The 13,063-nt window shown below is 40.4% G+C and overlaps 1 protein-coding gene across 5 annotated transcripts in view; it reads left to right on the forward strand.

The window, feature by feature from the left end:
• LRP6 (LDL receptor related protein 6) overlaps positions 1 to 13,063 on the forward strand; it is a 161,897-nt gene that overhangs the window by 106,411 nt on the left and 42,423 nt on the right. For 4 of the 5 annotated variants that reach the window (XM_065887395.1, XM_065887396.1, XM_065887397.1 and 1 more), the window contains exons 8-10: positions 957 to 1,246; positions 10,194 to 10,420; positions 12,597 to 12,781. In XM_065887395.1, coding sequence (XP_065743467.1) covers positions 957 to 1,246; positions 10,194 to 10,420; positions 12,597 to 12,781 — 702 coding nt within the window. The remainder of the gene's footprint in view (positions 1 to 956; positions 1,247 to 10,193; positions 10,421 to 12,596; positions 12,782 to 13,063) is intronic. The other variant, XM_065887399.1, reaches the window with a different exon arrangement.

The raw sequence follows: 13,063 nt of genomic DNA on the forward strand, positions 1-13,063 counted from the left end.
TCAAAGTCTGATACCTTTTACATCATATCCCATGGTGTCTTATAGTGGCTAAGGAAGACAGTGAACAGCTTTTAGACAATTATCTTCTTTCTCAGGGACTATCATTCCATTTCCTTCCACCTCCCTACTGTCAAACCCTAAATGTAAGAACCAGAGAAATTAAATAAATGTCCCAGGGAAAATACTCCAAATCACTTTCTTCTTTTGGTTCCTGAAACCTCCAAACATATTTTCAGCATATCACCAAGTTCAGTGATATTTGGGGATGACCTAGTGCTGGGCACCATGTAGATGGTCCATGAATAATTTTGGAATCAAGAACTTTCTTTAAAGTTGTTTATCCAAAAACAAATGAGAACTTTAAGTTATCAGATTGATTGGCAGGAATAACCTTTTAAATGTTGGCTTAGTCCTCTGCCTACATAGTTTGAATTGAAGGGCTCAACTTAATACACACACACACCCCTTCATGAAAAGAATTTCTACTGTATGAATAATATAGTTTACTTAAAGTTTACTGTGGGTACAAAGGAAAGTATTTTTGTCATACCTCTGTTCCCAGTTGATCAGCACAAGAGTTTTGACCTGCTCCATTTTCAACCTGGGCCAGTTCAGCACTCCTTAGGCAACCTGGTAGTCCCCACTCCTGGGAGGTCACCATACTGATGCCAACTTAATCGGATACCCAATCAGCATAGAGCATTACCGATCAAAACTCTTGGGCTCAAGCCATCCTGCTTCTGAGTAGCTGGGACTATAGGCCTGCACAACTGTGCCTGGCCTTTTATTCCCTATTAACCCTCACAGTGCATGTCTATGAGATTACAGCTGAAACTCTAGATTTGAGAGCAAATATAATCCTTGGTCTTTGTGAAACAAATGCTTAGTCACTTTAAATGGAAAATGTGTTGATTGTATCAATGCGTGTGTCCTTCTGTGCCCTTTTATAATTTTAGGTTCCAACCCCTGCGCTGAGGAGAATGGGGGATGTAGCCATCTCTGCCTCTATAGACCTCAGGGCCTTCGCTGTGCCTGCCCCATTGGCTTTGAACTCATCAGTGACATGAAGACCTGCATTGTCCCAGAGGCTTTCCTTTTGTTTTCACGGAGAGCAGATATCAGGAGAATTTCTTTGGAAACTAACAATAATAACGTGGCCATCCCGCTCACTGGTGTCAAAGAAGCTTCTGCTTTGGATTTTGATGTGACAGACAACCGAATTTACTGGACTGACATATCACTCAAGGTTAGCAAAAGAACTGAAATATTAAAACTGGGGGCTAAAAGGGAGAGCATCTAGGATTTCTGACTCTTCGTGTTATTATCAACTTTCCTCATTACTTAATAGGCAGAGTTCTACAAAAACACTTAACTTTTTTTTTTTTTTTTTTTTTAGTAACATAGAATTCATTTTATTTATTTATTTATTTTTTTAAACATCTTTATTGGGGTATAATTGCTTTACAATGGTGTGTTAGTTTCTGCTTTACAACAAACTGAATCAGCTATACATATACATATGTTCCCATATGTCTTCCCTCTTGCGTCTCCCTCCCTCCCACTCTCCCCATCCCACCCTTCCAGGCTGTCACAAAGCACCGAGCTAATATCCCTGTGCCTTGCGGCTGCTTCCCCCCAGCTATCTACCTTCCTACGTTTGTTAGTGTGTATATGTCCATGACTCTCTCTCGCCCTGTCAAAACTCACCCTTCCCCCTCCCCATATCCTCAAGTCCGTTCTCCAGTAGGTCTGCGTCTTTATTCCTATCTTACCCCTAGGTTCTTCATGACATTTTTTTCCCTTAAATTCCATATATATGTGTTAGCATACGGTATTTGTCTTTTTCTTTCTGACTTACTTCACTCTGTATGACAGATTCTAGGTCTATCCATCTCATTACAAATAGCTCAATTTCATTTCTTTTTAAGGCTGAGTAATATTCCATTGTGTATATGTGCCACATCTTCTTTATCCATTCATCCGATGATGGGCGCTTAGGTTGTTTCCATGTCCTGGCTATTGTAAATAGAGCTGCAATGAACATTTTGGTACATGACTCTCTTTGAATTTTGGTTTTCTCAGGGTATATGCCAAGTAGTGGGATTGCTGGGTCATATGGTAATTCTATTTGTAGTTTTTTAAGGAACCTCCATACTGTTCTCCACAGTGGCTGAACCAATTCACATTCCCACCAGCAGAGCAAGAGTGTCCCCTTTTCTCCACACCCTCTCCAGCATTTATTGTTTCTAGATTTTTTGATGATGGCCATTCTGACTGGTGTGAGATGATATCTCATTGTAGTTTTGATTTGCATTTCTCTAATGATTAATGATGTTGAGCATTCTTTCATGTGTTTGTTGGCATTCTGTATATCTTCTTTGGAGAAATGTCTGTTTAGGTCTTCTGCCCATTTTTGGATGGGGTTGTTTGTTTTTTTGTTATTGACCTGCATGAGCTGCTTGTAAATTTTGGAGATTAATCCTTTGTCAGTTGCTTCATTTGCAAATGTTTTCTCCCATTCTGAGGGTTGTCTTTTGGTCTTGGTTATGGTTTCCTTTGCTGTGCAAAAGCTTTGAAGTTTCATTAGGTCCCATTTGTTTATTTTTGTTTTTATTTCCATTACTCTAGGAGGTGGGTCAGAAAGGATCTTGCTGTGATTTATGTCATAGAGTGTTCTTCCTATGTTTTCTTCTAAGAGTTTGATAGTTTCTGGCCTTACATTTAGGTCTTTAATCCATTTTGAGCTTATTTTTGTGTATGGTGTTAGGGAGTGATCTAATCTCATACTTTTACATGTACCTGTCCAGTTTTCCCAGCACCATTTATTGAAGAGGCTGTCCTTTCTCCACTGTACATTCCTGCCTCCTTTATCAAAGATAAGGTGTCCATATGTGCGTGGGTTTATCTCTGGGCTTTCTGTCCTGTTCCACTGATCTATCTTTCTGTTTTTGTGCCAGTACCATACTGTCTTGATGACTGTTGCTTTGTAATATAGTCTGAAGTCAGGGAGCCTTATTCCTCCAGCTCCTTTTTTCGTTCTAAAGATTGCTTTGGCTATTCGGGGTCTTTTGTGTTTCCATACAAATTGTGAAATTTTTTGTTCTAGTTCTGTGAAAAATGCCAGTGGTAGTTTGATAGGGATTGCATTGAATCTGTAGATTGCTTTGGGTAGTAGAGTCATTTTCACAATGTTGATTCTTCCCATCCAAGAACATGGTATATCTCTCCATCTATTTGTATCATCTTTAATTTCTTTCATCAGTGTCTTATAATTTTCTGCATACAGGTCTTTCGTATCCTTAGGTAGGTTTATTCCTAGATATTTTATTCTTTTTGTTGCAATGGTAAATGGGAGTGTTTTCTTGATTTCACTTTCAGATTTTTCATCATTAGTATATAGGAATGCCAGAGATTTCTGTGCATTAATTTTGTATCCTGCTACTTTACCAAATTCATTGATTAGCTCTAGTAGTTTTCTGGTAGCATCTTTAGGATTCTCTATGTATAGTATCATGTCATCTGCAAACAGTGACAGCTTTACTTCTTCTTTTCCGATTTGGATTCCTTTTATTTCCTTTTCTTCTCTGATTGCTGTGGCTAAAACTTCCAAAACTATGTTGAATAAGAGTGGTGAGAGTGGGCAACCTTGTCTTGTTCCTGATCTTAGTGGAAATGCTTTCAGTTTTTCACCATTGAGGATGATGTTTGCTGTGGGCTTGTCATATATGGCTTTTATTATGTTTAGGAAAGTTCCCTCTATGCCTACTTTCTGGAGGGTTTTTATCATAAATGGGTGTTGAATTTTGTCGAAAGCTTTCTCTGCATCTATTGAGATGATCATATGGTTTTTCTCCTTCAATTTGTTAATATGGTTTATCACATTGATAGATTTGCGTATATTGAAGAATCCTTGCATTCCTGGAATAAACCCCACTTGATCATGGTGTATGATCCTTTTAATGTGCTGTTGGATTCTGTTTGCTAGTATTTTGTTGAGGATTTTTGCATCTATGTTCATCAGTGATATTGGCCTGTAGTTTTCTTTCTTTGTGACATCCTTGTCTGGTTTTGGTATCAAGGTGATGGTGGCTTCGTAGAAGGAATTTGGGAGTGTTCCTCCCTCTGCTATATTTTGGAAGAGTTTGAGAAGGATAGGTGTTAGCTCTTCTCTAAACGTTTGATAGAATTCACCTGTGAAGCCATCTGGTCCTGGGCTTTTGTTTGTTGGAAGGTTTTTAATCACAGTTTCAATTTCAGTGCTTGTGATTAGTCTGTTCATATTTTCTATTTCTTCCTGATTCAGTCTTGGCAGGTTGTGCATTTCTAAGAATTTGTCCATTTCTTCCAGATTGTCCATTTTATTGGCATAGAGTTGCTTGTAGTAATCTCTCATGATTTTTTTTATTTCTGCAGTGTCAGTTGTTACTTCTCCTTTTTCATTTCTAATTCTATTGATTTGAGTCTTCTCCCTTTTTTTCTTGATGAGTCTGGCTAGTGGTTTATCTATTTTGTTTATCTTCTCAAAGAACCAGCTTTTAGTTTTATTGATCTTTGCTATTGTTTCCTTCATTTCTTTTTCATTTATTTCTGATCTGATTTTTATGATTTCTTTCCTTCTGCTAGCTTTGGGGTTTTTTTGTTCTTCTTTCTCTAATTGCTTGAGGTGCAAGGTTAGGTTGTTTATTCGAGATGTTTCCTGCTTCTTAAGGTGGGCTTGTATTGCTATAAACTTCCCCCTTAGAACTGCTTTTGCTGCATCCCATAGGTTTTGGGTCGTTGTGTCTCCATTGTCATTTGTTTCTAGGTATTTTTTTATTTCCTCTTTGATTTCTTCAGTGATCACTTCATTATTAAGTAGTGTATTGTTTAGCCTCCATGTGTTTGTATTTTTTACAGATCTTTTCCTGTAATTGATATCTAGTCTCATGGCGTTGTGGTCGGAAAAGATACTTGATACAATTTCAGTTTTCTTAAATTTACCAAGGCTTGATTTGTGACCCAAGATATGATCTATCCTGGAGAATGTTCCATGAGCACTTGAGAAAAATGTGTATTCTGTTGTTTTTGGATGGAGTGTCCTATAAATATCAATTAAGTCCATCTTGTTTAATGTATCATTTAAAGCTTGTGTTTCCTTATTTATTTTCATTTTGGATGATCTGTCCATGGGTGAAAGTGGGGTGTTAAAGTCCCCTACTATGAATGTGTTACTGTTGATCTCCCCTTTTATGGTTGTTAGTATTTGCCTTATGTATTGAGGTGCTCCTATGTTGGGTGCATAAATATTTACAATTGTTATATCTTCTTCTTGGATCGATCCCTTGATCATTATGTAGTGTCCTTCTTTGTCCCTTTTAATAGTCCTTATTTTAAAGTCTATTTTGTCTGATATGAGAATTGCTACTCCAGCTTTCTTTTGGTTTCCATTTGCATGGAATATCTTTTTCCATCCCCTTACTTTCAGTCTGTATGTGTCTCTAGTTCTGAAGTGGGTCTCTTGTAGACAGCATATATAAGGGTCTTGTTTTTGTATCCATTCAGCCAATCTGTGTCTTTTGGTGGGAGCATTTAGTCCATTTACATTTAAGGTAATTATTGATATGTATGTTCCTATTTCCATTTTATATATTGTTTTGGGTTCGCTACTATAGGTCATTTCCTTCTCTTGTGTTTCGTGTCTAGAGAAGGTCCTTTAGCATTTGTTGTAAAGCTGGTTTGGTGGTGCTGAACTCTCTCAGCTTTTGCTTGTCTGTAAAGGTTTTAATTTCTCCATCAAATGTGAATGAGATCCTTGCTGGGTAGAGTAGTCTTGGTTTCAGGCTATTCTCCTTCATCACTTTCAGTATGTCCTGCCACTCCCTTCTGGCTTGTAGGGTTTCTGCTGAGAGATCAGCTGTTAACCTTATGGGGATTCCCTTGTGTGTTATTTGTTGTTTTTCCCTTGCTGCTTTTAATATGCTTTCTTTGTATTTAATTTTTGACAGTTTGATTAATATGTGTCTTGGCGTGTTTCTCCTTGTATTTATCCTGTATGGGACCCTCTGTGCTTCCTGGACTTGATTAACTATTTCCTTTCCCATATTAGGGAAGTTTTCAACTATAATCTCTTCAAATATTTTCTCAGTCCCTTTCTTTCTTTCTTCTTCTTCTGGAACCCCTATAATTCGAATGTTGGTGCGTTTCATGTTGTCCCAGAGGTCTCTGAGACTGTCCTCAGTTCTTTTCATTCTTTTTTCTTTATTCTGCTCTGCAGTAGTTATTTCCACTACTTTATCTTCCAGGTCACTTATCCGTTCTTCTGCCTCAGTTATTCTGCTATTGATGCTATCTAGAGTGATTTTAATTTCATTTATTGCATTGTTCATCGTTGCTTGTTTCATCTTTAGTTCTTGTAGGTCCTTGTTAACTGTTTTTTGCATTTTGTCCATTCTACTTCCAAGATTTCGGATCATCCTTACTATCATTATTCTGAATTCTTTTTCAGGTAGATTGCCTATTTCCTCTTCATTTGTTAGGTCTGGTGGGTTTTTATCTTGCTCCTTCATCTGCTGTGTGTTTTTCTGTCTTCTCATTTTGCTTATCTTACTGTGTTTGGGGTCTCCTTTTTGCAGGCTGCAGGTTCGTAGTTCCCGTTGTTTTTGATGTCTGTCTCCAGTGGCTAAGGTTGTTTCAGTGGGTTGTGTAGGCTTCCTGGTGGAGGGGACTAGTGCCTGTGTTGTGCTGGATGAGGCTGGATCTTGTCTCTCTAGTGGGCAGGTTCACGTCTGGTGGTGTGTTTTGGGGTGTCTGTGGCCTTATTATGATTTTAGGCAGCCTCTCTGCTAATGGGTGGGGTTGTGTTCCTGTTTTGCTAGTTGTTTGGCATAGGTTGTCCAGCACTGTGGCTTGCTGGTCGTTGAGTAAAGCTGGGTGCTGGTGTTAAGATGGAGGTCTCTGGGAGATTTCCACCGTTTAATATTATGTGGAGCTGGGAGGTCTCTTGTTGACCAGTGTCCTGAAGTTGGCTCTCCTACCTCAGAGGCAGAGCCCTGACTCCTGGCTGGAGCACCAAGAGCCTTTCATCCACACAGCTCAGAATAAAAGGGAGAAAAAGTAGGGAGAATTAGTAGAAGTATGAGTAAAGAAAGAGGGAAAGGAGGAAAGGAAGGAAGGAAGAAAGAAGCAAAGAAGGAAAGAAAGGAGGGAGGGAGGGAGGGAGGGAGGAAGGAAGGAGGGAAAGAAGGAAAAAAAGACAGAAAGAAAGATGATACAGTAAAAATAAAATAAAGTATAATATAGTTATTGAATTAAAAAATATTTAGAAAAAAAAAAAGGGACGGATAGAACCTTAGGACAAATGTTGGAAGCAAAGCTATACAGAGAGAATCTTACACAGAAGTATACACATACACCTTCACAAAAAGAGGTAAAGGGGGAAAAATCATAAATCCTGCTCCCTGAGACCACCTCCTCAATTTGGGGTGATTCGTTGTCTAAAGGAGGGAGGGAAGGAAGGAAAGAAAGAAAGAACGAAGGTAAAGTATAATAAAGTTATTACAATTAAACTTAATTATTAAGAAAAAGAATTTTTAAAAAAAAGTCATGGACGGATAGAGCCCTAGGACAAATGGTGGAAGCTAGAGTATACAGACTAGATGTCACACAGAAGCATACACGTACACATTCACAAAAAGAGGAAAAGGGAAAAAAATCATAGACCTCGCTCCTAAATTCCACCTCTTCAATTTGGGATCATTCCTTGTCTATTCAGGTATTCCACAGATGCAGGGTATATCAAGTTGATTGTGGAGCTTTAATCCGCTGCTTCTGTGGCTGCTGGGAGAGATTTCCCTTTCTCTTCTTTGTTCTCACAGCTCACAGGAGCTCAGCTTTGGATTTGGCCCCGCCTCTGCGTGTAGGTCGCTGGAGGGCGTCTGTTTTTTCGCTCAGACAGGACGGGGTTAAAGGAGCCGCTGATTCGGGGCCTCCGGCTCACTCAGGCCGGGGGTTGGGGGATGGGGGAAGGAGGGGCACTGCGTGCGGGGCCGGCCTGCGGCGGCAGAGGCGGCGTGACGTTGCGGCAGAGGCCGGCGTGACGTTGCACCAGCCTGAGGCCCGCCGTGCGCTGTCCCGGGGAAGTTGTCCCTGGATCCCGGGAACCTGGCAGTGGCGGGCTGCACAGGCTCCGCGGAAGAGGGGTGTGGAGAGTGACCTGTGCTCGCACACAGGCCCCTTGGTGGCGGCAGCAGCAGCCTTAGCGTCTCCCGCCCGTCTCTGGGGTCCGCGGTTTTAGCCGCGGCTCGCGCCCGTCTCGGGGGCTCGCGCCCTCAGCCGCGGCTCGCGCCCGTCTCTGGGGTTCGCGCTTTTAGCCGCGGCTCGCGCCCGTCTCTGGAGTTCCTTTAAGCAGCGCTCTTAAACCCCTCTCCTCGCGCACCAGGAAACAAAGAGGGAAGAAAAAGTCTCTTGCCTCTTCGGCCGGTGCAGGCTTTTCCCCGAACTCCCTCCCGGCTAGTCGTGGTGCACTAACCCCTTCAGGCTATGTTCAAGCCGCCAACCCCAGTCCTCTCCCTGAGCTCCGTCCAAAACCAAAACCCGAGCCTCAGCTCGCAGCCCCGCCCGCCCCCGGTGGGTGAGCAGACAAGCCTCTCGGGTTGGTGAGTGCCGGTCGGCACCGATCGTCTGTGCAGGAATCTCCCCGCTTTGCCCTCCGCACCCGTCGCTGTGCACTACTCCGTGGTCCCGAAGCTCCCCCCTCTGCCTCCCGCAGTCTCCGCCCGCGGAGGGGCTTCCTAGTGTGTGGAAACTTTTCCTCCTTCACAGCTCCCTCCCACTGGTGCAGGTGCCGTCCTTATTCTTTTGTCTCTGTTTTTTCTTTTGCCCTACCCAGTTACGTGGGGAGTTTCTTGCCTTTTGGGAGGTCTGAGGTCTTCTGCCAGCCTTCAGTAGGAGTTCTGTAGGAGTTGTTCCACGTGTGGATGTATTTCTGGTGTATCCGTGGGGAGGAAGGCGATCTCCGCGTCTTACTCTTCCGCCATCTTCAAGGTCCCCCCACTTAACTTTTTAAAGGAAGTCGAGGGAAAGGCCCATTCAGTATTTTTTATTAAGTATGTTTTAGTGCAAGATACTTTGCTTGAGTGTTCTAAATCTGCAAGACATAATCTTCCTCTACTTTGTTCTGTTTGAATTTAATGAGTGACATTTTCTTCAGTTAGAGAGTAAGCAATTGTATGCTTCATATAAATGGCTTGTAGAGACTTGACTCTAAATTTATTAAAAAAAATTTTGGGGCGCCTGACTGAGGTAGAAAATGGCAATTATGAGTTATAGCATACCTTTTTTTTCCCCCCAGAATAAATATTGAAAAGCACATTGAGTCAATAAGGAGGAGCTCTTAACCGGAAAATCTGGAGAATAAGCTTTCCTTCTTCCAGATTGTTTTAGATAACTTGTGTAAAATTTTGTCTCATGTGCAAAAACCATGGAATGTTAGACCCAGAGTTGGATTCTAATGGTGTTCAGTAAAATCTGTTAAATGAGTGAATAAATGCTTTATTTTGGCTTTTATTGTGTGGGCTTGTAAGTTTCCTCATCTTGAAAATAGCGATAATGTCTATCTTGCAGGGCTGTTGTAAGGATTAAATCAGAAAATATATGTACACAAAGTACTTAGGATAGTACTTGCCACAAAGTAACAGCTATTATTAATAGCTTGAATTATGATGGTTTTAATTTTTAGGGGATTCAAAGCTACAGTGGTAATGGTATGATAATAGTCACATGCACTTCTATAAGGTATCAATATAAGGTTGTTGAGATCTTCAGTTGACACGGTGACATGGCCTACTCTCAAGTACCCTCAGGAAGCTGACTACCAGTTAAAAGTCTACAACATTCTGGTCACGTCTTTTTCACTTGATTACTAATAAATTTTACAAGAATAGTCATTCCACTGTTCTACTAGAATAAATTTCTGGTCCTTAAAAATTTCAAAACTTTCTCCCTGAATTGGCAATAAAACTTGAGGTCACAGTTGCATTTATTAGAGATTGACATCATTTTTTTTCTTTGCTCATAAAATATGTGAATTGTATTGAGAAACTATGCCTCTGGCTCTTCTGGATCCTCCCACCCAACGAAAACCAAACCATACATTCCTTCTGGATGGTGTTTTGTACTTAAGCCCTGTGACTTTTTTGTTAATCTTATTTTTGCAGACCATCAGCAGAGCCTTTATGAATGGCAGTGCACTGGAACATGTGGTAGAATTTGGCTTAGATTATCCAGAAGGCATGGCAGTAGACTGGCTTGGGAAGAACTTGTACTGGGCAGACACAGGAACAAATCGAATTGAGGTATCAAAGTTGGACGGGCAGCACCGACAAGTTTTGGTGTGGAAAGACCTAGATAGTCCCAGAGCTCTTGCATTGGACCCCGCTGAAGGGTAAACAGCTTTTTGTACGCATTCTTTGCAACTGCATTGTTCATGGCCAAGTTATGGATTATATTCTTGATGTCTTAAATAATGCTTATTAGGAATTTGACAAGTCAACCATAGACAGGCTTTATCTTAAAACCATTAGTTGAGATTTCACTGATTTAGAATTAATAATTATTAGCTAAATTTGACTTTTGTCATCATTAACATTGGGTGAAAAAGATTAGTGAGGGCTTCCCTGGTGGCGCAGTGGTTGGGAGTCCGCCTGCCGATGCAGGGGCGCGGGTTTGTGCCCCGGTCCAGGAAGATCCCACATGCCGCGGAGCGGCTGGGCCCGTGAGCCATGGCTGCTGAGGCTGTGCGTCCGGAGCCTGTGCTCCACAACAGGAGAGGCCACAACAGTGAGAGGCCCACGTACCGCAAAAAAAAAAAAAAACAAAAGTGAAATGGATTAATAATTAAATATTAATGATCATACTCATATACTAAGTAGACAGCCTTTTTAAAGGTGTCATCAAGTCTGTATTTGCTTGCACTCTCTCCCAAGTTACACCAGATTCCAAACCTATGAAAGTAAACCCACTGAAATAATATGTGCTAGGAAATAACTGCATTTTACAAGCTCCATTCTAGAATGTTTGTTAATTCAAAAATGGACAATTAGTTTGATTATTATTATAAACTTGGGCAAACTTTGATATTAAACAGTGAACTTTCTGATAAACTATTTTTTTTTACAACGTGATGTGTTTTTCAACGGTAGATGATCCTTCTTACATGATTTAGCAAGTTTTAAAAAGCCGGCATCTAAGAAATCTGAAATGTGAAGAATAACTCCATTTTAAAAAGCAGAAGTTAACAGTGTGAACATACAAACATATTTACTATAGCCGTAATGAAAAATAGTTTCCCTGAATCAGTCAGTTCCATGGTTAGCTTGTTAGCCATGTGGTTAAGAAGGTCATACTGAAAGCACCCCCTCTGTGCTGACATGTTGTGATTGGGTTATGGTGATTTTTATTCTAAACATTAGTTACCAGACAGATATTTAGTAGTTGGGACGAAGTACTCTAGTTTATGTGGCTGCTGGCAACTGTGAAATTTCTCCCACAGTTGTTTTCTCTTGGGCTCTCGGGGTGTGCACGTGCCTGTCAGCTGACAAGTACAAATGCAAACAAAGACCGAGACAACTTCAGTTTTCGGAAAACCATGTTCATACATTGCTACCAAATCAACCATCAGCTAACAGGCTGATGAGTGAATATCTCCCATGGGTATTTGATGAGACCTGGCATGTGGAGAACATTCCTACTCCCAGTATTCAGAGTGTCTTGAAACTAGCACTACTCGTTCAGCTGAAAGGGCATTTGGCTAAGGATTAGCTTCTAGTTCTAGCGCTGCCATATGACTGGCTTGAAGACATTAGACGAATCAGTCACACTTTTAGTGCCTTGGCCTCCTCATATGTAAAAAACCTATACTGTTGAGCTGCTCTAAGGTTAAGGTGAAGAACTCAAAAGAGTACAACAAAAGCAAAAGAGTGTTCTAAAATTTCACAGGGGTTGTAGTAATAGTGTTCACTGACCAGCTGACACATTAAGGGGTGGTTCGTTGCTCTTACACGTCGCAGTGTGTTACCTTGGACCATGTGACCAAATACATTTTCAAACTTTGCTTTTAAATTTCAGTTAAAGGTTATTAATTTTTACCCTTGATGTACTGCTGCAACTTAGTTTGGGGGAGAGTTGATGACACAAATTGAAAAGAAGTTTAAAAATTCGAATTACTTGTATTCAGAAATGCATATATTTTGTTCTGAAGTGAATCAGGTTCTGAGACCAGAGCTTTAATTCTTTGCTAACTTCTTGAATATTAGTTTTATAAATGGAATGCTGCAATAAGGAAATCATTGGTTTGTTTCCAGTTCCTAGGTTTTGGATGGAACAAATTCATTGGAAAGACTAAGGAAAGCTGACTCACTTCCTTTTTAGGATATGAGAAAAAATATTTAGTTGAGGCTGCCAGTATTCTTGAAAAAAATTATAGCTATGATTTTGCTTTACCAATTTCCTTGACTTAATGTATATTTTCTTTAAATTCATTTAGTTACTGTGCATGAATATGATCCTTTCTCCCAAATAGTCAAAAATGTAATGTTAAGTATCCACTGTTTTGAATTTAGATTTATGTATTGGACTGAATGGGGTGGAAAGCCTAAGATAGACAGAGCTGCCATGGATGGAAGTGAACGTACTACATTAGTTCCAAATGTGGGGCGAGCAAATGGCCTAACTATTGATTATGCTAAAAGGAGGCTTTATTGGACAGACCTGGACACCAACTTAATAGAATCTTCAAATATGCTTGGTAAGCTGTACTCCTTTTTGTTCAGACAGATAGTATATAATCCTTTCTGTGCAGAAGTCAATGGCTGCTGTTTACCATAGGTTAGATACTATTAATAAAACTTCATATGAATGTCTAGGTTCTTCCTCTGTCTCACACTGTATCCTATTTATTAATAGTGGCCCAGGTACTTGGATTCATATCTCTTTAATATGTGGAAATTTCATTACTATTGGGCTTATAATGGAATTTATAACACCCTGGGTATTCCTGAAGTGACTTTTTGTACCGGTAAAATACAAT

Source organism: Phocoena phocoena, chromosome 11 (assembly GCF_963924675.1).
Source record: "Phocoena phocoena chromosome 11, mPhoPho1.1, whole genome shotgun sequence".
Lineage (NCBI taxonomy): Eukaryota > Metazoa > Chordata > Mammalia > Artiodactyla > Phocoenidae > Phocoena > Phocoena phocoena.